The following is a 26,867-nucleotide window of genomic DNA, read 5'->3' on the forward strand; positions in this document are numbered from 1 at the left end:
CAACACACTGTCTGTAACACTAACAGCTGTCTACCAGGTAGAACACAACAACACAACACACTGTAACACTAACAGCTGTCTACCAGGTAGAACACAACAACACAACACACAGTCTGTAACACTAACAGCTGTCTACCAGGTAGAACACAACAACACAACACACTGTAACACTAACAGCTGTCTACCAGGTAGAACACAACAACACAACACACTGTAACACTAACAGCTGTCTACCAGGTAGAACACAACAACACAACACACTGTAACACTAACAGCTGTCTACCAGGTAGAACACAACAACACAACACACTGTAACACTAACAGCTGTCTAACAGGTAGAACACAACAACACAACACACTGTAACACTAACAGCTGTCTACCACGTAGAACACAACAACATAACACACTGTCTGTAACACTAACAGCTGTCTATCAGATAGAACACAACAACACAACACACTGTAACACTAACAGCTGTCTACCACGTAGAACACAACAACACAACACACAGTCAACACAACACTAACAGCTGTCTATCAGATAGAACACAACAACACAACACACTGTAACACTAACAGCTGTCTATCAGATAGAACACAACACACTGTCTGTAACACTAACAGCTGTCTACCACGTAGAACACAACAACACAACACACTGTAACACTAACAGCTGTCTACCAGGTAGAACACAACAACACAACACACTGTAACACTAACAGCTGTCTACCAGGTAGAACACAACAACACAACACACTGTAACACTAACAGCTGTCTAACAGGTAGAACACAACAACACAACACACTGTAACACTAACAGCTGTCTACCACGTAGAACACAACAACACAACACACAGTCAACACAACACTAACAGCTGTCTATCAGATAGAACACAACAACACAACACACTGTAACACTAACAGCTGTCTACCAGGTAGAACACAACACACTGTAACACTAACAGCTGTCTATCAGATAGAACACAACACACTGTCTGTAACACTAACAGCTGTCTACCAGGTAGAACACAACAAGACAACACACTGTCTGTAACACTAACAGCTGTCTACCACGTAGAACACAACAACACAACACACTGTAACACTAACAGCTGTCTAACAGGTAGAACACAACAACACAACACACTGTAACACTAACAGCTGTCTACCAGGTAGAACAGAACAACACAACACACTGTAACACTAACAGCTGTCTACCAGGTAGAACACAACAACACAACACACTGTAACACTAACAGCTGTCTACCAGGTAGAACACAACAACACAACACACTGTAACACTAACAGCTGTCTACCAGGTAGAACACAACAACAGAACACACTGTAACACTAACAGCTGTCTACCACGTAGAACACAACAACACAACACACTGTAACACTAACAGCTGTCTACCAGGTAGAACACAACAACACAACACACTGTAACACTAACAGCTGTCTACCAGGTAGAACACAACAAGACAACACACTGTCTGTAACACTAACAGCTGTCTACCAGGTAGAACACAACAAGACAACACACTGTAACACTAACAGCTGTCTACCAGGTAGAACACAACAACATAACACACTGTAACACTAACAGCTGTCTATCAGATAGAACACAACAACACAACACACTGTAACACTAACAGCTGTCTAACAGGTAGAACACAACAACACAACACACTGTAACACTAACAGCTGTCTACCAGGTAGAACACAACAACACAACACACTGTAACACTAACAGCTGTCTACCACGTAGAACACAACAACACAACACACAGTCAACACAACACTAACAGCTGTCTATCAGATAGAACACAACAACACAACACACTGTAACACTAACAGCTGTCTACCAGGTAGAACACAACACACTGTAACACTAACAGCTGTCTATCAGATAGAACACAACACACTGTCTGTAACACTAACAGCTGTCTACCAGGTAGAACACAACAAGACAACACACTGTCTGTAACACTAACAGCTGTCTACCACGTAGAACACAACAACACAACACACTGTAACACTAACAGCTGTCTAACAGGTAGAACACAACAACACAACACACTGTAACACTAACAGCTGTCTACCAGGTAGAACAGAACAACACAACACACTGTAACACTAACAGCTGTCTACCAGGTAGAACACAACAACACAACACACTGTAACACTAACAGCTGTCTACCAGGTAGAACACAACAACACAACACACTGTAACACTAACAGCTGTCTACCAGGTAGAACACAACAACACAACACACTGTAACACTAACAGCTGTCTACCACGTAGAACACAACAACACAACACACTGTAACACTAACAGCTGTCTACCAGGTAGAACACAACAACACAACACACTGTAACACTAACAGCTGTCTACCAGGTAGAACACAACAAGACAACACACTGTCTGTAACACTAACAGCTGTCTACCAGGTAGAACACAACAAGACAACACACTGTCTGTAACACTAACAGCTGTCTACCACGTAGAACACAACAACACAACACACTGTAACACTAACAGCTGTCTACCAGGTAGAACACAACAACATAACACACTGTAACACTAACAGCTGTCTATCAGATAGAACACAACAACACAACACACTGTAACACTAACAGCTGTCTAACAGGTAGAACACAACAACACAACACACTGTAACACTAACAGCTGTCTAACAGGTAGAACACAACAACACAACACACTGTAACACTAACAGCTGTCTAACAGGTAGAACACAACAACACAACACACTGTAACACTAACAGCTGTCTACCAGGTAGAACAGAACAACACAACACACTGTAACACTAACAGCTGTCTAACAGGTAGAACAGAACAACACAACACACTGTAACACTAACAGCTGTCTACCAGGTAGAACACAACAACACAACACACTGTAACACTAACAGCTGTCTACCAGGTAGAACACAACAACACAACACACAGTCTGTAACACTAACAGCTGTCTACCAGGTAGAACAGAACAACACAACACACTGTAACACTAACAGCTGTCTAACAGGTAGAACAGAACAACACAACCCACAGTCAGTAAAACCAACCAGCCAACAGACCAGCCAACATCTGACATATTGAGTCAATACAGGATGTGTACTGGATGTGTACTGGTCAGTAGGGGTCCTAGGTTTTATCATGAATGCATGTGTTCCTATGTAGCGTGTCCACCCGGCCAGCTGTTCAGCCACTGCGCTGGGCCCTGCCCTTACAGCTGTGAGGACCTCTGGCCGGAGAACCAGTGTGTTCCTGGACCCTGCATCCCTGGATGCACCTGTCCATCTGGCATGGTCAGTCACTTGTAATTCAGCTCATATGTTCCTTGAGTCTAATGCAGGAATTGTAAGGAAAGAATTGGCAGAGTAACTACAATGTAGTCTAGATCCCCCTATTATCAGCATAGCCAACAGCAGTTTTGAAATATATCTTCTTGTACCGAGTAATCATTTGATCAAATTATATGTTTTGATTATTAGAGACATACAATTTTTAACTAGCATGTCATTAATGGGCATTTTTGAAATGTCAGTGGAAATAGTCATATTTTCAGGTAGTTGGTTAGCGACGTGGCTAAAAAATACAACCCCCTATAATCCATCCCCTATTATAGGCCACCTTTCCATTTTGTTCAATGATGTTTTATTTCCTTTTTTTTGTGTTACAAATGGCTGATCACAGTGTTCTCTTAAGTGTTTACTAGAAAGTTTAACTACCTTTCATGCCTTCTCGAGAATATGAAAAAAGACTGATAATTTTCATAATACACGATGAGGTCTGGTCTGTCGCGCAAGGTGAATTTCACAATTTGCTACTTTTTTTTTTAATCTCAAAAAAAGCATTTAACCTCCATACATCTCTATAAAAAACGGCAGGCTAGCTGAAAGGGAATATTTAATAGCCAAACGTACCATTGTTTCCCAGTGCATTTACATGTTTAACTTAGTGGATACGGTTCTCCAGCCGCTAGAATCAGCAGATAGTAGGGGTTGGTCGATAATAGGGGGATGTTAGCTACCAAGTAATACTTGGTTTTCTGGTTTGACTGAATCGCCTGTATTGTAAGGTATTGTAAGGCAGGCATTTTAAGGTCTTCGTTGATCCTGTATATAAAAGAGAGCTGAAGGTGTACCTGGTGGATCTAACCTATGTTCCTTTCAACTTGGGCTCTGATCGTTTGACTTCACCAGGTGCTGAATAATGGATCGTGTGTCCTCCCGGACCTGTGTCCATGTTCCCTTCGTTCCCTCCCGGGAACCCTGAACATGACCCTAGATGACCGCAAAGAGGTGGCGCCTGGGACGGTCTTGCATCACCTCTGCAATCAATGGTAATCAACACCTCCATCAAAAGCTTTATTTATATGGGTATACATTTTTTTATACAATCTTTCCCTAAATAATACACAATATTTGGGGTATTTGGATATTTAGCCTTTTACATTTGATAAGAGGTCATAACTGTTGTTTGACAGATATAACAGATATCACTAAGACAAACATACTGGGCAGTACTCCACATGCAGTCATGAGAATGTGTAGGAATGTACTGACAGTCTGGCCACGCAAAACTGTCTGTCCCAAGAGACTTGGTGGTGGAGAGTCTGCATTCAAAATGGCGTTTCAGATTGAGACGTGAGGTTAGTCATGTCATATCTCTGACCAAGGTTTTCATAGCAGGCTAATACACTGAGGGACTGAGAGACATGACTGTTTAATGAACTTTGGGTTCTCATCTTTGGAACCTAATTTGTCTGGTGTCTAGTGTATTGATTCTTCCCTTGATGAAATCTCTCTATTGCGCTCTCTCTCCTCCCTCTCTCTCCTCCTCCCTCCCTCTCCTCCCTCTCTGTCCTCCTCCTCTCTCCTCCTCTCTGCTCCTTCTCTCTCTGCATCACTCTCTTCACTGTATCGCCCTCTCCCCTATCTATCTATTTCTCTCTCCTCTCACGCTCTTCCCCGTTTCTCCCCTCTCTTCTCTCTCTCCCTTTCCTCTCTCCCTCCGCTCTGTCTTTCTCTGTTGCTTTCTTACTAAGTTTTTGTCAAGGAGGAGTTTTCAACTGTACAGACGACCCATGTGATGGTGAGTATGACCCGTGGCCTAATCAAGGTTTTCATTTGTTTGTAATGGACATGTATTGCAGAACAGGACCAAAATATTGCTCTACTTTTCTCACTTTCGGTCTCTCTTACCTCTTTTTTTCCCCTCCCTCTCCCTTTTTTATTACTCCTGCTCTCCCTCCCTTTGACTTCATGACTCCTCCCCCTAACTCCTCCCTGTGCGCTCTAGTTGACTGTGAGTGGGGTAGCTGGACTGAGTGGAGTCAGTGCACAGTGACCTGTGGTTTGGGCCGTCGGACCTCCAGACGGGTTGTTTTCCACCACCGACAGTATGAGGGGTCAGAGTGTGAGGGCCCGGCCCAGCGGACAGCAACCTGCAGGGGCCCCGACTGCTGTGAGTGTCTGTGGCCGTGTGTGTGATGTATGTCTATATGTACATGTGGGGAATTGATACAATAATGATCCTCTATCAACCTTTTGACAGATAAACCAACAGTACGGGGAAGTGTGACACATGATGGCCAATAAATAAAACATAAGCACAGTGATTTGAGTATATTACTTTTATTAGTAGTACAAGTTATTACGTATGTTATGTTTTTTTCTTTAGCCAGTTAATAATGTCAGTCAATAACGTAATAACTTCTTACATTACGTTACACTTGTGACTTATAACGTATTACGTTATTCGCTGAGCAGTTTTATTAGATTATTGGCAAGTTATTTCATGATCCTTTTTTATTCCAAACATACAGAGGATATTACATTATTGCCAAGTGTTACATTATTGGTAGTTAATGAATTGAGCTTATAACGTTCGATTGGAGGAATCAGGGGTTTCTTGTTTTGGGGTGATGACCCAACATTTCACTCTGTTTTTTTTTTTTTTTGCACCTTGCACTTCTTCCTTTCTCCACCTCCTTTAGCCTGTCCAAATGGAGAGAGGTGGGCAAGGAGCGTATCGGAGGCACTGTCTGTGTGTGAAAGAAGCTGCGAGGAGATCTACCTGGCCGTACCGCATAACTGCAGCTCCAACGAGGGGTGTGTGTGTGAGGAGGGGCTGTACCGAAACACAGAGGGCCGCTGTGTCATCCCTGCACTCTGCCCATGTGAGGATGAGGGGACGCTGAGAGAGGTATGCGCACACGCGCACGCACACTCACCAACAAACCAACTCACTAATAAGATACTTTGTGCACTCTGACGTACACCCACAAAATCACACAAGAGTATAAATATAGGCACTCCACACGGACACATGAGGTAGAAGCACTCAAACAAACAAACAGGATGCCATGTTTATGTACACCCACATACACCCACGAAATCACATAATAATAATAATAAGAGTGTAATTACAGTATATGCACTTCACACGCGCGCGCACACACAACAAAGGCCAACAGAACACCCAGCCTGTCCAGCACTGCAGGTTGTAGCTCATGGTCTTCCTCCATTGTCCTCTCCTGCCCCTCCTCCATTACAGTGATCAGCTACCTGCTCTCCTTTCACAGCCTTTGTGTATTCACACACTGACATGGGAAGAGAACCAATGAAGGACACCCCCCCGGGCTATATTAAAGCACAATGGCTCCAGAATGATCCCCACCATTAATAATGCAGGCACCTGTTGAAAGCCATTCTAATGCCAAGAATGAACTGTGCCACCCCTTTAAAAGACGCGTTGTGGGGCTGTTTAATGAGCAGATATTGTATGATGATTATTCATGTGGAGACAGACAGAGGTTTTTGACTCACTCTCTCTTCTGTCTCCCTCCCGCTGTGTCTCTGTCCCGCTATCTGTGATTAAAGGTTCGATTTAGGATGAGGGTTAAGTTTAGGCATTAAGGTTTAGGAGAGAGTTTAAGATTTACATTTGGGATTTTGGGGGTTAAGTTTAGCGCTGAGTTTAGGTTTGTTTTTGGGTTAGGATTTAGGGAACATATGATCTTTAATGGGATGGCCCCCAAAAGGCCCTAGGAAGCATGGTGAAACCCATGTGTGAACTAAATGTGTGTTTGAATGTATTAATTCATATGTGTGCGTGTGTGTTTGTGTCCCTCACAGGCTGGCTCTGAATGGGGGGATGGCTGCTTAATGTGTCGTTGTGTGAACGGGCAGAAGCGGTGCCGGTCTGGGTGCCCACCGCTGCAGTGTGAAGAGGTGAGATGAGAAGCATCATTCAGCGGGTAGCTGACTTGCAGCTCTAGTGCTAAGACAACAACAGAATACTCCCATGGACTGGTCTGACTGGGTCCTGTGTTCTATTATACATCTCAGGCTGCGCTCACGACACAGAATTCATTTTCAGCTTGGCCAGGTTGTCATGAATCCAGTGATGTAAGTGAATCAGATATAAATGAGACATGAGAGTATCCAGAGAGGACGAACTTTGCTAAAGAATTGTCAGAACCCTAAAAGTTTCAGCTACAAACATGTATATTTGATATATTCTCAGAGTAGAGAGTGTCTTTGGTTTTCGACCATGTCTTTCACAGCTGGCGCAACATAGGAATTTGTTTTTTGATCCCCACAAACTTTCTCTGAAGTTATTGTGTCACAGAAACAACAGTCAGGACCATGCAGTTGGATTTACAAATGAATACTCACCATAGTTAGAGTGCACTCTCAGGAGATTTTGCTCTACAACACTATATAATCTAACGGTAAGCAAAGTTTCATTGATGTAACAATGGTTAACATGCTGAAGTCACAGTTTAAAAACCAAAATGACAAGTGTAGCCTCTAAATTGGGCACTTTGAGAACAGGAAATAGTTGGGAACTACAAACATTTTTGACTTGTCTTTTCGAGAGTCAATTTTGTTGCAACTAAGTAATAATTAAAATGGAACAGTTTTTGTATCTTCAGCTGTTATGCTTTATTGGACAGGGAAAGATAGTGGAAAGGGTTTTCGTATTTTCAGCTATTATGCTTTATTGTACATGGAAAAAAGGTGGAAACAGTTTTTTGTATTTTCAGCTGTTGTGCTTTATTGGATAGGGAAAGATAGTGGAAAGAGTTTTTTTACTGAAACACCAGTGAGCCGAATTCAAACCCCCTGCTGCAATATTACATGTGCACAACAGCCACCCTTAGGCCACATCATATATGTAATTATTATATGGACACTACCTACAAAGTGATTGAAACACGAAAAATAATAACATGGATTAAGATAATTTGCATGTATGAAAAAGGTGTAGGTGCAAAAACATTCGCTTGCACCCACCTATCTCAGTTTTCTCCATGGCTTTGCCATGGCAATATGTAGTCTACTGATAAAAACTGTTTGGCTTTCGATAAAATCACAGAGAAAAAATACTTTTCAGGTGTTTCTGATATATATCAAATGCAATGCTGGTGGGTGGTAACATTCAAATACAACCCAGCCTAAAAAATAAAATGACTTCATTGAATTATTAGCTATTATTATTAGTTAGTTATTATTAAATTCATGTTTTCATAGTTCCTCTGCCCATCCTCTTAAAGCAGCTGCAATTCACTGCACAATTCACAACTCATCTCCCCTTTAAATCATTGCAGATAACACTTACCTCCTTTTTAAGTAGCTGAGCTGACTCTGAGCCTCTCCAGGGCCGGGGCAGGCCTAAAGCAGAGCACTGAAGGGTGGCGTTCTGAGGCTGGGAGTGATGGCACACTTGCATCTGTCAGCAGACCTTTCCTCTGAGATGATGATTGATTCCTGAAACAGCTCTGTTCTATTCTCAGAGTGGGACATGACAGGAGCACAGAGACAGAACTATGGCAGTGACAGGTTTTTCTCTCCTGTTCTCTGCTCTCCTCTGGCCTCTCCTCTGCTCTCCTTCCCTGCCCTCGGCTCTCCTCTGCTCTGTCTCCCTCACCTCTCCTCTTCCCTCCTCTCCTCCTCTGTTCTCACCTCTCCTCTTCTCTTCCTCCCTGCTCCCCTCACCCTCTCCCCCTCACCCTACTCTGTTTATCTCTCAGGGGGAAGTGAAAGTGGAAGACCCAGGCAGCTGCTGCCCAATTTGTAGGAAGGAGTTCATTGGTAAGAGTTCAACTATGTTTAGTCCTTAAACTAGTTACTGAAGGCATTTTGTGGCTATTCCATTACGATAAGTAGAGAAACGTGAAGTCTGAAATGAAATGCTAATGATGGGGATTTTCAATGGCAAGGTCAGGTACAATGAACTATCCCTAAAATGTAGTACATTAGGCTAGCTAGTTAGTACGTGCAATAAAACAGCATTCATATTTTTCTGTGGCATGACAGGGCACAAACAATGTGTGAGTGGACATGGATAGTGAATGTCTGCTCTCGTTCATTAACTTTAACATAAAACCCTTTTTTTCTCTTAAATCCATATGCTGCCCCTTCACCACTCCTCTTATCGCCCTCTCTTTGTCTTTCTCTCTACCGTATCCTCTGTTCCTCCTGTCATTTTTACCAGTGGAACCTGTAGCGGAGTGTCGCCGTTACACAGAGGTCAGGAATATCACTAAGGGAGACTGTCGTCTTGACAACGTTGAAGTCAGTTACTGTAGAGGGCGCTGTTTGTCCAAGACTGACGTCATTTTGGAGGTGTGTGGACGATGTAGCCGTCTTTCATTCACTCCTAATTCACTGGAATAAGATGCGGTGTTACAGATAGAAATGCCATTTGTAGACTCAGCATGATTGTTTATGCTTCCGGAGATTGAAATATTCCACCTTCATGTTATTTGTTACTATGCATTTATATGCATGTATTTGGAAGTTAAGTTCATGTTTAGCTGTTTCAGAACAGCTAAATGTTTCACAAATCCCTGTTGCCATGGCAGCTGAAACAGCTGGTGATTGGTGTCAGATTTAAGTCCTGAACACACACCTCTCTTCCACACCCACAACCTATTTCCTTTCTCTACTTCTCCATCCCTCCGTTTTTTCTCCTCCCTCCCTTTCTCCCTCATCCTCCCTCCCTTTCTCCCTCTTCTCCTCCCAGGAGCCTTACCTCCAGTCGCTGTGTGACTGCTGCAGCTACCGGCTGGACCCGGAGAGTCCGGTTCGGTTCCTTAGTCTCCTGTGTGACAGTGGGGAGAGTGAGCCTGTCGTCCTGCCCGTCATTCACAGCTGTGAGTGCACCAGCTGCCACGGTGGGTACAGTCCCCTCTGATACAAACACACTGGCCTCCGCTCATCACCCTGTCATTTGAAAACAAAAGCCCCCCGCAAACACGCGCACCCGCACTCACACGCACTCACACATGAACACAGCCCTCCACATACAGTGGGGCAAAAATATTTTGACAGCCACCAATTGTGCAAGTTCTCCCACTTAAAAAGATGAGAGGCCTGTAATTTTCATCATAGGTACACTTCACATATGAGAGACAAAATGAGAAAAAAAATCCAGAAAATCACATTTTTTATGAATTCATTGGTAAATTCCTTGGTAAAATAAGTATTTGGTCACCTACAAACAAGCAAGATTTCTGGCTCTCACAGACCTGTAACTTCTTCTTTAAGAGGCTCCTCTGTCCTCCACTCATTACCTGAATTAATGGCAGCTGTTTGAACTTGTTATCAGTATAAAAGACCTGTCCACAACCTCAAACATTCACACTCCAAACTCCACTATGGCCAAGACCAAAGAGCTGTCAAAGGACACCAGAAACAAAATTGTAGACCTGCACCAGGCTGGGAAGACTGAATCTGCAATAGGTAAGCAGCTTGGTGTGAAGAAATCAACTGTGGGAGTAATTATAAGAAAATGGAAGATATACAAGACCACTGATAATCTCCCTCAATCCGGGGCTTCACGCAAGATCTCACCCCGTGGGGTCAAAATGATCACAAGAACGGTGAGCAAAAATCCCAGAACCACACGGGGGGACCTAGTGAATGACCTGCAGAGAGCTGGGACCAAAGTAACAAAGGCTACCATCAGTAACACACTATGCCGCCAGGGACTCAAATCCTGCAGTGCCAGACGTGTCCCCTTGCTTAAGCCAGTACATGTCCAGGCCCGTCTGAGGTTTGCTAGAGAGCATTTGGATGGTCCAGAAGAGGATTGGGAGAATGTCATATGGTCAGATGAAACCAAAATATAACTTTTTGGTAAAAACTCAACTTGTCGTGTTTGGAGGAGAAAGAATGCTGAGTTGCATCCTCAAGAACACCATACCTACTGTGAATCATGGGGGTGGAAACATCATGCTTTGGGGCTGTTTTTCTGCAAAGGGACCAGGACGACTGATCCGTGTAAAGGAAGGAATGAATGGGGCCATGTACCTCCTTCCATCAGCAAGGGCATTGAAGATGAAACGTGGCTGGGTCTTTCAGCGTGACAATGATCCCAAACACACCGCCCGGGCAACGAAGGAGGGGCTTCGTAAGAAGCATTTCAAGGTCCTGGAGTGGCCTAGCCAGTCACCAGATTTCAACCCCATAGGAGATCTGCATGGAGGAATGGGCCAAAATACCAGCAACAGTGTGTGAAAACCTTGTGAAGACTTACAGAAAACATTTGACCTCTGTCATTGCCAACAAAGGGTATATAACAACGTATTGAGATGAACTTTTGTTATTGACCAAATACTTATTTTCCACCATAATTTACCAATAAATTCATAAAAAATCCTAAAATTTTATTTTCTGGATTTTATTTTTTCATTTTGTCTCTCATAGTTGAAAAGTACCTATGATGAAAATTACAGGCCTCTCTCATCTTTTTAAGTGGGAGAACTTGCACAATTGTTGGCTGACAAAATTTTTGCCCCACTGTACACACAGACAGGGTCGGTTAGGTTTCTTTTTAAATGTAATCCATTACAGTTACAAGTTACCTGTCCACATTTGTAATCAGTAACGTAACATTTAGATTACTCAATCAGTAACATAATCAGATTATTACTTTTAGATTACTTTCAAAATAAGAGGCATTAGAAAACAAATAGGGATAGCCTATAACCAATTAAACATCCTTTGCAGGATCAATCAATGTTAGAGTTTACATAGCTGGCAAAAAACGGAATTTGCATTTTATCTTATGGGTTTTGTACAGTGCCTTTGGAAAGGGTTTCGAAACCATTGCTTTCTACTTCAATATTATTGGGCTACATCTCTCCATTACATGCTCAAGTTCTGTCAGATATTCAGTCCTTCCAATTAATCTAATAACCCTCGATCTTCCAGAATCTGGCTGTTTATCTGAACAAAACCCAAAATCGAAGGATGGGTTAAGCTTTTCTGTTATTGGTTTTATTCAAGTTTCTAACTGCTTAGATAAATGGCAATTTCCCAAAAAGGGTATTGACGTTGTAAATAAACATCAAGATATCCGTAGCTTTTCGCACGTACATTAATACTGTAGTCTGATGTTTTGCTCCACAACCACCAACATTGTCAAAACGTTGCAGAAACCCCGGGCACGTTAACGCACGTTTGCAATCTTGAACACCCGCACACAAATAAGTTTTGCCCGCGTGAACGTTACATGATTATTAGGGCCATCAGCAATTGATTTGAAATAAACTTTGAAAATACACCTGCACTCTTAGCTTAAAGTCAATGTCGTCAGCCGCCAATGATAACCAATGGATGCAATATTCTGAGACGCAAAGCAAGCAGAATCACATGGTCTACCTGTATGGACGGAGTTGAGGTGGCCGCGTCAAATATTTATCATCACCTTTGGCAGATGCTTCCCAACACACCTTTTCTCCTTAACTATCATGATTAATTCCATATGTTTTATCTTGAAGGCAGCGCCATGTTACAGCTATCTAACAAATAGTTGCCTTCAAAAACATTTCCTGCCTGAGTTTTTCAGTGCAACTCTTCTCGGCTGTGTTGTTCGGTGCATTTAACAAATAAATCTTGAAACTTGAAATATATAACACTTGAAATAATATATAACACGAGGTAGGCCTATCATTGTTCTGAGAAAGATGTATCAAGTAGATTACTAAATCACCTAATATAAATACAGTGTTTTTACCAAATTAAACTAGCGCTTCATCAGTCGCTAAGCTGCTTATGCGCGTCCTTGTTTGCGCGTTTGATGATCACACAACAACTGAGGTGCTCAATTGTTATTTTGGTTCAAATAACAATGTTTTTGAAACATTTAATTAAAAAAATGTGCATACAGCGTGTCATCATTTTTTCGCTCACCTATTCTTTTTCAATTGAACTAATCCAAAAGTAATTAGATATTTTTTCTAAAGTATCTGTAATCCGATTACAATATTTTAGTTGGTAACGTAACGGATTACAGTTACTGTTTTTTTGTAATCGGTTTACAGATACTTTTGAAAAAAGGTATCTGTAATCTGCACACACATATGCACAGCCCTACACCCACACACACACACAGACAAACACACAGCCCTCAACACAGACACATACACAGCCCTCAACACACACACTGACAGACTGCCCTCCACTTACACACACACTGCCACCACACCCTGCCATCCATTTCCTGGAAGCACCCATGCTGGTAGTCATGCTGCCCATCCCCTCAACTGTCCTGGCCGCTTTCTCCATCACTCAAACCCAGTTGCCACTGCCCCTAACTGTCCCCCGTTGTCCCGCATTGTCCCCCACTGTTCCTCACTGCCCCACTGTCCCTCACTGCCCCATTGTCCCCCACTGTCCCACACTGTCCTTCGCTGTCTTTTCCTCTTGTTGTCATCCTCCGTTAATGCGCTTGAAATGCCATGAAGGCTGCTTCCCCACCTCCTCCCCTGTTGAACAAAACATCCATAATTCAATCAGGACCCCACCTAGATTAACCAATTATGCAGTTATCCATTCATCAACATGGCTGATTGCATTAGATGATACTGTACACCTACTCAGGGCAATATACAGAGCTCCAGTTCTGTAATGATACAGTAGGGAAAACATTGCCTGCGGACAGACATTCTATTGGTTAATTTTGTGTAGCACATGTAATACATTTCTGCAGACATTCTCAGTGACTTATATATTTTTCAAGGTTCATAACTCACAATTTGTGTTACTCCTAATTTACCATACTTTAGCATTTCGGAGTTACTAAGGAATGATCTTGAATACGTCTTGTGGATGTGCTAATTTTGCGTTATTTTAATTTACAGGGGGAGATCTGTCAAGACGCTGAGTTTGTGTGTGTGTGTGTGTGTGTGTGTGTTTGTTTCAGTGTGTGTGTTTGTGTGTGTGCGCATATGTGGATGGACAGATCAGAATTTCTGTATTATAAACATGTTCTGTAGTCCATATTGTGATTCCGACTAGAGTAAATAGTGCTTTCTGAAATCTCAATTTTCATACTGTACAGTGCTTTACTTTGCTAATAAATACCTAGTGGTTTTCATGAGAGATAAAAATGTTTCAAAGTACTTTTCTGTAAAAACAAAAACGTATATTGCTATATTTAAAGATGATATAAGATATTGCATGTTGATGAATGTGATAACAATGTATCCAGAAATATATGCACATTTTCTAGATTGTGAAGAAATAACTGGTGTAAAATATAAACAAGCAATATGGCTCCATGTGTGTGTGTGTGTCTGTGTGAGAGAGAGAGCGAGAGAGAGAGAGCGCTAGAGGAGGAAGGCTGAAAGATTTCACTAGGGGACGCTTCCAGGAGACAGCATCGTGTCTGTCTCCTCTCTGACTAAATAAGGGAGTTGGAAAGAGAAAGTCATCTCGGCGGCCCGGCGGAGCACTGTGTATCCCCCCTTCCACTTTCATAATCACAGCCTTATAAATAAAATACAGTAACATCCTGATGACACCTGCTTTGTGTGTACTTTATTTAATGTTGACGATACTGTACATGAGAGAGTTGAGCACCATGCTTTACACGTCAAAGTGAACCGCGCGGACAGTGCCTAAAACATGCGTGCTGCACGCGAGTGCGCCCTTTGTCTATCTCCAGTGACGAAAAGGGAACCCCGCACCCATTGCTCTTGCACAGGCAGTGACGTGTCTGCTAGTCTGAGCTCCATAATACACGAGGCAACCGAGGATGAAGCCCCAGCCTTCCTTGAAATAAACAAAGCGCACCGAGAGTCCCCCCTAAAGCGCAATTTGTCAAAGAGGTGAGTCAACCCACTGTGCACTTCACACGCCAAGCGGACCAGAACCAGCATTGCCTTTCGATTACATAGTCACGTTTAATTTTGAATTAGCCACACCATGAATAGCGACTGATTTGTGTGCGAGTTCGGTTAAAATCTAGCATGTGGACTATCCTACATATAATATCCGTAAATATATCACGGGGACGAGGTTTGCCTACACCTGTGAACATTCACACACCTCACCTGTCTTGACACCTAATCGTTTGGCCACAGAAGCACCCGTGTTTCATTTCAAATTTGATGGTGTCGACTAATTCCCTTTAATTTGCTATCTTATATTCTTACTAGATGGGTTTGAATGCATTTAAAGGATTTCTATCAAGCCACATTAATCTTAATTAAAAAATGTTTTATGTTTCCTGATATTGAGCTTTGTGTGTATTTTCATCCAATGTTTAAACAGTTCTGCGTGCTGACGAGGAACGGGTTAAAGAGGCGCAGTCGCCACCGCCAGTAAGCTGAATTCATCTATGTTGAGCACAGACTAGACGAGGTACTCAACTCTCAACCGCATAAAACCGACGATTTCAACGCTTTCTTCGACTAGGCTGGTGGTTTCTCTAGGTGGCTTTCATCGGACTCTCGGAAACAGGGACGAAGCGCCTGGAGCATACAGTAAAAGACGCAACTATGGGAAAAGCAAGGTTCCTTGTTAGGCTGACCGACTCCCCCTCCCCAGAGTCTATCGTGACAAATGACAAGTGACTCCTCGTCTTGCCGTTCACCAGAGAGGATATCATTTTTGACAGCTCGAGGGTCGTAGACAAACACGCACTCCTCCATCTCGCGATCGGCGCGCGGATGAAGTGGCTGTTCGTTTTAAGAAGCGCCTTTTCCTTGGGAGGACTGTCAACTTGCTGTCTCTCATGAAGTTAGAAAAACTTCGGTCGAGGATTAGCCTACACTACTTATTTTTCTTTGACCACGACACAGTGAATGTCGTCCATTTATCAAGACTCCACGTAGAGGTCTGCATTGGCGACAGAAAGTCCTAAAACTCCACCCGGATACAGCAAAGATGCCGGTCCGACGTGGTCACGTGGCACCACAGAATACTTTCCTCGATACCATCATTAGGAAATTCGATAGTCAAAGTAAGTTGTTTGGCAAATGCATCTTGAGTTATTATCATTAATATTGGCGCTATAATAATTTTTGTAATTCTAATACTATTAATACTTGATATTTAAATTAAACGATTTATTCTTTTGTTTTGAATAGTCTTATCCTGTTCATCTGTCTGTGTTTAACGTATAGCAATGAAGATGCGAACGTTCAAAAAAATATCTGCGCAGGTATAGGTGAATCTTAAATTATTGTGAAATGACAGGATTTTTTTTTTTAAAGCTTACCTTTCTTGTTTTACACCCTTTGAGATACTACATTAATTATGTCCCCCATCATAATCAACTCACAACTCAGGTAAGGTAAAATGATCATAATATTGGTTTTACTATGACTAGTGTAGACTTGCTAGATGAAACAAGTCTCTTGTCAGCCATGGGAAAGAATAATTGAAAGGCCTATCTCTTGATTAGATGTCTTTTTCTATTGCAATGCCCAAGCACGTTTTCTTCCATTTCAAGCATTTAGTTATGTACTAAAACATTTAAAGTTAATGTCCTGTAATTCTACATACTTTTCAATGAGGTACAGAGAAAACAATTGCAATTTTAAAGCTTAAAGTATCGATTTTTTTTTTTTTGCTGACTAATATTAATTACAAAAAACTACATGTAAAAATACAAATATTGTATTTAATTTGATCTGGCTGCTGATCCGTTGCAGACCCCAGTTTAAGAACTCCTGGCCTAGATCTTACACATTCACTCCATTACATGGTAATACTGTTCAGTTCAAATGCTTTAGCAGAGCAGCGTTTTTTTACACAAGGTTATACAGCCCATGACGACTGTATTGTTACCGTTGCTCTAAAAGTTTCAAAAAAATAAATTGTGTAAATGTCACCTGAATGCAGCCATTATGTTTCTGCCACTTAATGTCTGTATTTTAGCATAGCAAAAGGCTGAAAAGCTTCACTGATCCCCAATGGCCTGATGTGCTACTGCATCTTTTGTGCAAATGGTTGGTGTTTTGTCATTTCTAAATCATCCCAGTGATGTGACTTGGTTTACAAGCACGGCCGCTGGAGAGAGGGTCAACACTGCTGTCACCAACAGTCATCACTGTACTGCCTCTGGGAAAATCACTTTAGGGCTGTGAAGAAGGGCTAAGAAAGAGGGGGAGAGAGGAGAGAGAGTGTGGGAGAGGGATGCTGAAGTGGAGGGAGGTGAGAGAGGGCTGAGAAGGGGGGAGAGAGTGTAGAAAGAAGACTGAGGGAAAGTGTGGAGAGAGATGGTTGTGGGAGAGGGGAAGAGAGGGTTGAGGGAGGGGGGGAGACAGGGTTTAGGGAGGGGGGAAGAGAGGGTTGAGGGAGGGGGGGGAGACAGGGTTTAGGGAGGTGGGAAGCGAGGGTTGAGGGAGGGGGCGAGACAGGGTTTAGGGAGGGGGGGGAGACAGGGTTTAGAGGGGGGAGGAGACAGGGTTTAGGGGGGGGAGGAGACAGGGTTGAGGGAGGGGGGGAGACAGGGTTTAGGGAGAGGGGAAGAGAGGGTTGAGGGAGGGGGGGGAGACAGGGTTTAGGGAGAGGGGAAGAGAGGGTTGAGGGAGGGGGGGAGACAGGGTTTAGGGAGAGGGGAAGAGAGGGTTGAGGGAGGGGGGGAGACAGGGTTTAGGGATAGGGGAAAAGAGGGTTGAGGGAGGGGGGGAGACAGGGTTTAGGGAGAGGGGAAGAGAGGGTTGAGGGAGGGGGGGAGACAGGGTTTAGGGAGAGGGGAAGAGAGGGTTGAGGGAGGGGGGGAGACAGGGTTTAGGGAAGGGGGAAGAGAGGGTTGAGGGAGGGGGGGAGACAGGGTTTAGGGAGAGGGGAAGAGAGGGTTGAGGGAGGGGGGGAGACAGGGTTTAGGGAGGGGGGAAGAGAGGGTTGAGGGAGGGGGGAGGGAGGGTTTAGGGAGGGGGGAAGAGAGGGTTGATGGGGAGAGGGCGTGGGGGGGGGAGAAAATGTGAATACAGTAAATTTGAGTTGTATGAGTTAGAAGTGGACAGGAGACGGATGCTAAGAGTTGTCTTTGGCCTCCGGGATATCATCCTGATATGGTGCCACACACCTTGTCTGCACTGCTGGGGTGTCCACTTCAGACACTTCCCTGGTGAAGGACAGTATGTAGACTTCTCCGAGCTGAACATGATCATGATATATGCCTGCTGAGAACCCATCAGCAGGCATATATCATAGCGTTCACTCTGGAAATTCACTGTTGCTACAGAACCTTACAAAAGGACAAAAATATATATTGTTTGGCTCCAGTGGCCTACCATATTTTATCCCACTTTAACATATATTAATATTCTCCTTTTGCATGCACTTTGTGCAGTTTGCACACAAGTTTGGTGCCGGTTAAAGGAGACATTTCACGCTAGCATGCATTGATAGTGTTCCATGCCAATAGTTGCTAGGCATGGATAATTCACTAGATTACTGAAAAACAATTAGCAGTTGGCTCTTCCTAGGAAGCGTCTGCATATTTCAAAAAAGCTTAGCATTATCTTGGTCAATGTTGCCTTTTGGCAACATTGTCGTACTTATCACCTTAAGTATGTGTGTGGCAAATCTCCTTAAGCTGGTTCAGTCATGTGGTGAAATTTGGGGTTTTGATTTAATTCTGTTTTATTATGTTATGGATTTACTGCTTATTCCTCTTTGGAGGATCAGAACCTGGACAGAGACCAGGGTTACAAATCCCCATGCAATCAGAATTCTGTTTTAGTTAAAAAAAAAAAAATCTAACATTTATTTGGTTGCAGAGTAGTGCCTTTCATGGCTTTAATGCACATTTAATATTGAAAGTTTCATTATTTTAAGGTGACTTGATTATTACTTTTTCAGACAAACTTGATTACCTACAAAAATTGCTTAATGTAATGAATCTTTTATTTCTGTCCATTTCAACGCTTTTGTTCCAACTCAGAATAACAGCACTTTCAGTGTTCCATCTCCCCATTTCATGTGAGCCTGTACTTTTGCCTTATTCATCTTCTAATCACATTTTCAGGTGGTTCTCTTGTTTGTTAAGGTGGGGGGGGGGGGGGGGGGGGGGGGGGTATGAAACGTTCTGGATGAACAGTGGAAGAGGTTTAATACAGGGGGTGGGTTCCATAAGGGTAAAAAGTAGACTGATGCAAGAAATGCCATATGATTGTACTGCTGAGAAATGTAAGGTACAGATCTAACCACCCAACAACTTGTTTCCCCTCTTACCTTCTGTAATACAATTTTTACATTTTAGTAATTTAGCAGATGCTCTTCCAGATTAACCTGCAGTAGTGGATGCGTACATAATTGCATTATTATAATGTTGTGCTGATTTTCTCTGTAATGCCCACCTGTGGGAATCGAACCAGCAGCCCTAGCATTACAATTGTCGTACTCTACCAACTGAGCTACATGGGACTATTGTATTCATTGCTCCACCGGTCCCAGGAGACCGAATCCTCCAATTAGCCCTGCATATGAGATGGGACCTGGGGAGGACATTAAGCTTTACAGCCCAGGCACAAACACACCGTCACCCGGGCTACTGGTCCCTCCCACACAAGACGTGCATCCCAGAGAAGTCTTTACTTCTGGTCTTTCAAAGTGGCTGAGTCTGTAGACAGTCATCCAGGACAGTATTAATGAATCTGACCTGAAGTTGAGTTCTACTGTACTTTATACACCTGAACGCTGTGCTGGGTGCTCTCCTGTTTTAATGAGTGATGCCCGGGGAAGTGTTCAGGAGACAGCCTTGATGTTCCTTCATGCTGAACCTGTGTTGTCACAGCTTTAGGGAGAGATAAAGAGAGAGAGAGAATAATGTTTCAGTGTATCTGTAGATCAGAGTCTCAGTGTATCTGCAGATCAGAGTTCCAGTGTATCTGCAGATCAGAGTCTCAGTGTATCTGCAGATCAGAGTCTCAGTGTATCTGCAGATCAGAGTCTCAGTGTATCTCCAGATCAGGTTCTCAGTGTATCTGCAGATCAGAGTCTCAGTGTATCTCCAGATCAGGGTCTCAACGCATCAGGGTCTCAACGCATCAGGGTCTCAACGCATCAGGGTCTCAACGCATCAGGGTCTCAGCACATCAGGGTCTCAACGCATCAGGGTCTCAGCACATCAGGGTCTCAGCACATCAGGGTCTTGGTGTATCAGAGTCTCTGCGTGTCAGTCTCTGCGTGTCAGTCTCTGCGTGTCAGTCTCGGCGTGTCAGTCTCGGCGTGTCAGTCTCGGCGTATCAGTCTCTGCGCATCAGTCTCGGCGTATCTGAGTCTTGGCGTATCAGAGTCTCTGCGTATCAGAGTCTCGGCGTATCATAGTCTCGGCGTATCATAGTCTCGGCGAATCAGTCTCAACGTATCTGAGTCTCTGTGTATCAGTCTCAACGTATCAGAGTCTCTGTGAATCAGTCTCAACGTATCAGAGTCTCAGCGTATCAGTCTCAACGTATCAGAGTCTCTGTGTATCAGTCTCAACGTATCAGAGTCTCAGCGTATCTGTCTCAGCATATCAGTCTCAACGTATCAGAGTCTCTGTGTATCAGTCTCAGTGTATCAGAGTCTCAGCGTATCTGTCTCAACGTATCAGAGTCTCAGCATATCAGTCTCAGCGTATCAGAGTCTCAGCGTAGCAGAGTCTCAGCGTAGCAGAGTCTCAGCGTAGCAGAGTCTCAGCGTAGCAGAGTCTCTGCGTATCAGAGTCTCTGCGTATCAGTTTCAGCGTATCAGTCTCTGCTTATCAGTGTCTGCTTATCAGTGTCTGCGTATCAGAGTCTCAGCGTATCAAAGTCTCAACATATCGGTGCAGCTGTGAGGTGGATGCATAAATCTGACACTGGTATGCATGAATTATAGGTGTTGCATATTTGTGTCTATAATGAGTTGTGTTTTCCCAGACTCAGCCTGATTCTTAGTCACATAGCTGCAAGTGGGACTGATTATTTTCAGTGTGAATACATGCATGCATGAGTCACAGATGTTTTTTTATTCAGTTTCTCCTCCAGTTATGAGATTGTGTGTGATCCCAGTCATATCAACACTCTGACACAGTGTGTTTAGGCTACAGACTTTTGATGGCCTTCCAATCATTTTCTTTAACCAAGATGGCCATTAACTCCACCTTTCCATTCTCTTGTCTGTGAATCTTTCTTGGTTATTTGCTAAACATCTCTTCCCCCTCAAACTGTCTTTTTCTGTACATTTCTGAGCATGCTGACTGCAACAACACTAACAATCTGTCTCTCTGTATGTCCCTTTGTCTTTCTCTTGCTCTCATTTCAAAGGTCTTTATTGTTATGGAAAATATTTGTTTACTTTGCCATAGCAGGTGGAAAATAAAAAACCTATACTAAATAACAACAGTTTAGAAAACCTTTCAAACAAGTAAAAAAAAAAGAATAAAGCATTTTCAATGTAATATCATGGGCTATAAACATATGTGAAATATGCCAACTGTTAGATGTGAGAAAGATAAGTGAAATTAATGGACATGAATATGGGTTTTATTCACAATGTCAGACAATTCCCTTCTGTACTGTTCTGTAGCTGTCATCCTCAGCCTCTCTTCCACATTATTCCCTTCTGTACTGTTCTGTAGCTGTCATCCTCAGCCTCTCTTCCACATTATTCCCTTCTGTACTGTTCTGTAGCTGTCATCCTCAGCCTCTCTGTCACATTATTCCCTTCTGTACTGTTCTGTAGCTGTTATCCTCAGCCTCTCTTCCACATTATTCCCTTCTGTACTGTTCTGTAGCTGTCATCCACAGCCTCTCTTCCACATTATTCCCTTCTGTGCTCTTCTGTAGATGTCATCCTCAGCCTCTCTGTCACATTATTCCCTTCTGTGCTGTTCTGTAGCTGTCATCCTTAGCCTCTCTTCCACATTATTCCCTTCTGTACTGTTCTGTAGCTGTCATCCTCAGCCTCTCTGCCACATTTTCCCCTTCTGGACTCTGTTCTGTAGCTGTCATCCTCAGCCTCTCTCATACTATTCCCTTCTGGACTGTGGTCTGTACAGTAGCTGTAGTCCTGAGCCTCTCTAAAACAATTCCTTTCACTGTGCTCTGTGGCTGCCATCCCAAGGCATTCTGAGCAACCCGCTGAGTTGCCATGTTCTAACAGTTTCATCGACCCGCCAGCACCGGGCGCCCGTCCAGTTGGGCGACATGGCACCTGCTAGGGTGATGAGCTCTGTCCTTCCGCTTCATCTGGGCTGCAGCTTTCAAAAGCCCTGTGCTTTCAGCCTGTCTTGTCCATCATAGAGCGTCCTTCCTTTGTGCAGTCCAGCCTAAAATGACAGTGCTCGCTTGGGTAGCTGCTAAGCTATTGTGTCAGTAAAGATAGGGTTTCATTCCTGATGTGACTTGGCGTCATTTGAACAGACTGACTACATTTGCTGCTCTGATAACAGAGGGTCTCTTGTGTGAAACAGATGGAAAGACAGACGAAGAGAAATGACATTGCCACGAGCGGCAACAAAGATATTGCAGTTAGATATAGCAATATTTCAGGCTCTCACAAAGTCAGAATATCTGTGCATGTAGAAAGGTTTGCGTCAGGATGTGACAGGTTGGTAGCCATGGACACAAACAGCAGAGTTTAGCATTGTTCATGATCTCTCTTTGTTGCAGGAATTGATTGACCGTGTTGGGTCGTCTGCTCGTCATATCACTGAATTAACCAGAAAATTTGAATTTCCCAAATGTACAACATGATTGCTCTTCACCCTGAAAGAAGGCCTAAAGAAACAGTTATCCCTGGTTAATTTGTCTGTAAACAACTATTACTAACATAATTTCTCATTAGGCACTTCTATTTTGATAATAATTTTCACTTCACCTGAAATGACAAGTCTGTATTTGGTTTGTTGTCACTTGAACGTGAATTGGTCCTCAAAAATAATGGTTTTGTTACTACATGTATGGTGCAGTGGTCTAAGTCACTTCTAAATCCTGGTCGTGGTGTACCAACAAATCCCAGTAGTCTTGTGTAGAGTGGTGCAAATTGTTTCAGGTGGTGGGGTGGATGTTGTCTGTCAGCGCACTAATGACAACTTGTGGTTGGTCTTGTACCTGCAAGCTCAATCCCCGGTTGGAGCCCAAGCAGGAATGTGGCGCCTGTTTTAGCTAGCAGTGTGAGGCAGAACGGCTTAGCGATAAGTCACCGCCGCGGGGTGTACGGCAAGGTCAAATTTGGTAGAAAAGGAATACTTCACTGTTTTGTCTTTGCCTTGAAGTGAGAAGGAATCAAAGGACGACTGTGTTTAAAATGTGATGTGAATTAACCTAAAAAAAAAATGAAGGTCACAGAGTTCTGCAAAGCAGTAATAGATGTGTTTTTACATTTGGAAAGAGGTTTACTTCATAGGTTGTTATGAAGAGAGGGAACCGAAAATGTTCCAGCAAAGTTAGTATGAGGAAGGATTGTTTAGTATATAAACTAGTCTGAAAGCTTTTCAAGCAGCACATTTAGAAGCCAAGCTGTTTTTCAGTCTTATATCTCTAGTTCACAACACAGTACTCTGTTCACCACCTTTCTCCTCCTCCTCCTCCTCCTCCTCTTTCTTACACTGTAATTTTATCACTCCATCCTGTCAGTTCTCTCTCCCCCTCCGTTTTTCTCTCTGTTTCTGTCTCTCACCTTTGTCCTCTCTTCCCCCTCCTCTGTCTCTGTATCTGTCTGTCTCCCCTCTCTGTCTCTCTCTCCCTCTCCCTCTCTCTCCTGTCTCTCTTCTCTCTCTCTCTGTCCTGTCTCTTTTCTCTATATTTCTCTGTCCTGTCTCTCTCTCTCTGTCCTGTGTCTCTTCAGTTTTTGTCCTCTGTCTCTGTCTGTCCTTTTTCTATGTTTCTCCTCTTTCCATCTCTGTCCCTCACTCCTTTCTCTCTCTGTCTCTCTTTGATGGCATACTGACTGTTCCACTGACTTTCGTTGGTTTTCCCTGAAGCCCTTCGGCTATGTGCTCGTCTGCTCTGTGCCAACTCATCTAGAAAATACTAACATTTTAAAGACTAGAGGCCTCCCCGATGTCTTCCGAATTAAACTACTTTGCATAAATCTGCATAACCTCATTTAGGGAGTTCAGACAAGTGGCTCACTTTGGCCCCTGCCACTTCATTGAGAAATGGCCCATAAAATAGGAGATTGATTGTAAAAATGTAACATGCCCGGGAATTCAAGGGAGTAATGTTTCACGATGTCGTCTCTCAGCTCTGGTTCAGCAGTTAGGTGAGATTATGTAAGATCTTCGCCCGATTGGCGTAACAAAAATTTGTTCAGGTTCATTAACAGATGAATCGTCAATATGGATTTCAAACATTTTTTAAATCCGTATTTGGAAATTAGGTGAATTGCATCAACAGCAGCTAGCATTCTAATCAACTCTCCACCATCCAGTAACGGAAAGTTAGTTTTTTAATGGTCTTTCGGTGGGTATATACGCAGGAATATGAATAAAAAGAAAATTAAGAAATAAAAATAATTTATATGAATAACCCTTTACAGGGTGGATCAGTACTCAGTCAGTACGGGGGAACTTTTTTTTTTAGGTTTAGACACATAGTTACTGGTAGCAGCAGTAACTAGGGTGTGTGTGTGTGTGTGTGTGTGTGTGTGGGTAAAGTCTAGTGTGTGTGGGGAATTGTCAATACTAAAGTGAGTGCAGAAAAGGAGTCAGATGCAGGTAGCTGTGTAGCGATTATGTAATCATTTGGCAGTGTTGTTTAACAGTCTAATGGCTTGGGGGTTGGAGCTGTACGGGTCAGTTGCAGACTTGAGGCCGTGGTAGTATAGAGAATAGTCATTGGCGTGGGTGGCTGGTGTCATTTACTATTTTTAGGGCCTTTCTCTGACACTGCCTGGTTTAGAGGTCTTGCCTGACAGGGAGCTCGGCCCCCCTGTGATACACCTGGCTGTTTGGGTCTTGGCTGACAGGGAGCTCGGCCCCCCTGTGATACATCTGGCTGTTTGGGTCTTGGCTGACAGGGAGCTCGGCCCCCCTGTGATACAACTGGCTGTTTGGGTCTTGGGTGACAGGGAGCTCCGTCCCTTTGATACACCTGGCTGTTTGGGTCTTGGCTGACAGGGAGCTCCGTCCCGTTGATACACCTGGCTGTTTGGGTCTTGGCTGACAGGGAGCTCGGTCCCCCTGTGATACACCTGGCTGTTTGGGTCTTGGCTGACAGGGAGCTCGGCCCCCCTGTGATACAACTGGCTGTTTGGGTCTTGGCTGACAGGGAGCTCGGCCCCCCTGTGATACAACTGGCTGTTTGGGTCTTGGGTGACAGGGAGCTCCGTCCCTTTGATACACCTGGCTGTTTGGGTCTTGGGTGACAGGGAGCTCCGTCCCTTTGATACACCTGGCTGTTTGGGTCTTGGCTGACAGGGAGCTCCGTCCCGTTGATACACCTGGCTGTTTGGGTCTTGGTTGATAGCTAATAGCTCATGCTAGACCCTTACAGCCCCTGAGGGGGAAGAGGTGCTGACCATGGTTAGTTCACAACTGTCTGGGTTTGTTCTCACCTGTGACATTCACTCGCTTCATGCAATCAGATATCATCACGGGACTCCTGTGACCTCTGAATTCGTCTTTTTACAAAATCTTGACTTTCACAGCTGAGCTATTTGGGCTACCAGCTACGTACCACCTCTGATATACACCAGCTATAGCTGATATGAATATTACAAATCAAATTACTAAATTATCCATCTATGAACATGTTTAACCATGTTTTTTTTATTTTTATTAGCTTCGTACGAATTGGACATTAAGAGGAAAGAACTTTCTGAGGGTTAACGACCTCATTCAACCAAGACTCTCATCAGGATGCATTGATGGGCGCTGCCAAAACGAATCCCTCACAGTAGACCTTATGTTTCCTTGAGTCTGTTTTTCTTTTACTTTCTGAGGTTAGCGTTTTCTGATGCTCGTGATAGCGCCACCATCTGGCAAATATGTAGAAGTCTGTATCAAAATTGGGCCAATGGCGTCTGGGAACATGGCATGTGACACGAACACGGTTCTTTGGACTCCTCTTTGTCGTAACATATTCCTCTGCCACACTGTGACGCTGCACCAACTGAATGGGCAGAAACCAAGGCTGTGTGTGTGGGTGTGCGTGCGTGCATGTGTGTGCGTGTGTGTACGTTTGTGCGTGTGTGCGTGTGTGTGTGTAAAGCTTGAAATGCTGTCGCTTTCTTTCCCAGTGAATTCCACTGGCTTATCTTTAATCAGCCGATATCTGGCAGCCAGGGCCTCATTAGGAGGTGTTTGATACGTACTGACCCCAGAGGCAACCTGCAGCCAAACAAAACCCAACAGAGTCTGCTTTTAATACAGGACAGGAGCATCCCAGGACAGGACCACGTTGTCCTTTCCTTTCCCTCCTAAAACACCTTGATTCCCATGTTAGTGCAGTTCTGAAGGGGGAAAATAAACCATGCTCTCTGTGTGAGAGAGAATGTGTGTGAGTGTCTGTGTGTTTGCCTGTCAGCGTACTGTGTGAACTGTATATATGAGTGTACGCCACTATGGCAGGATGTCTGAATGTTGACGTGATCCTTCCTCCAGACATACATATTTACT

At 43.6% G+C, this 26,867-nt stretch overlaps 2 protein-coding genes across 2 annotated transcripts in view; both read left to right on the forward strand.

The window, feature by feature from the left end:
* scospondin (subcommissural organ spondin) overlaps window positions 1-14,809 on the forward strand; it is a 74,591-nt gene extending 59,782 nt beyond the window's left edge. Inside the window, exons 102-111 of the mRNA XM_034289198.1 lie at window positions 3,204-3,331; window positions 4,229-4,368; window positions 5,074-5,120; window positions 5,328-5,492; window positions 6,025-6,233; window positions 7,166-7,261; window positions 9,067-9,127; window positions 9,531-9,661; window positions 10,062-10,212; window positions 14,185-14,809. Of these exons, the coding sequence (XP_034145089.1) occupies window positions 3,204-3,331; window positions 4,229-4,368; window positions 5,074-5,120; window positions 5,328-5,492; window positions 6,025-6,233; window positions 7,166-7,261; window positions 9,067-9,127; window positions 9,531-9,661; window positions 10,062-10,212; window positions 14,185-14,207 (1,151 nt within the window). The 3' untranslated portion in view covers window positions 14,208-14,809. The remainder of the gene's footprint in view (window positions 1-3,203; window positions 3,332-4,228; window positions 4,369-5,073; window positions 5,121-5,327; window positions 5,493-6,024; window positions 6,234-7,165; window positions 7,262-9,066; window positions 9,128-9,530; window positions 9,662-10,061; window positions 10,213-14,184) is intronic.
* Window positions 14,810-15,067: 258 nt separating this feature from the next.
* The window catches only part of kcnh2b (potassium voltage-gated channel, subfamily H (eag-related), member 2b), a 173,017-nt gene continuing 161,217 nt past the window's right edge, over window positions 15,068-26,867 (forward strand). Inside the window, 2 exon segments of the mRNA XM_034289415.1 lie at window positions 15,068-15,153; window positions 15,599-16,289. Of these exon segments, the coding sequence (XP_034145306.1) occupies window positions 16,214-16,289 (76 nt within the window). The 5' untranslated portion in view covers window positions 15,068-15,153; window positions 15,599-16,213.

Source organism: Esox lucius, chromosome 21 (genome assembly GCF_011004845.1).
Source record: "Esox lucius isolate fEsoLuc1 chromosome 21, fEsoLuc1.pri, whole genome shotgun sequence".
NCBI lineage: Eukaryota > Metazoa > Chordata > Actinopteri > Esociformes > Esocidae > Esox > Esox lucius.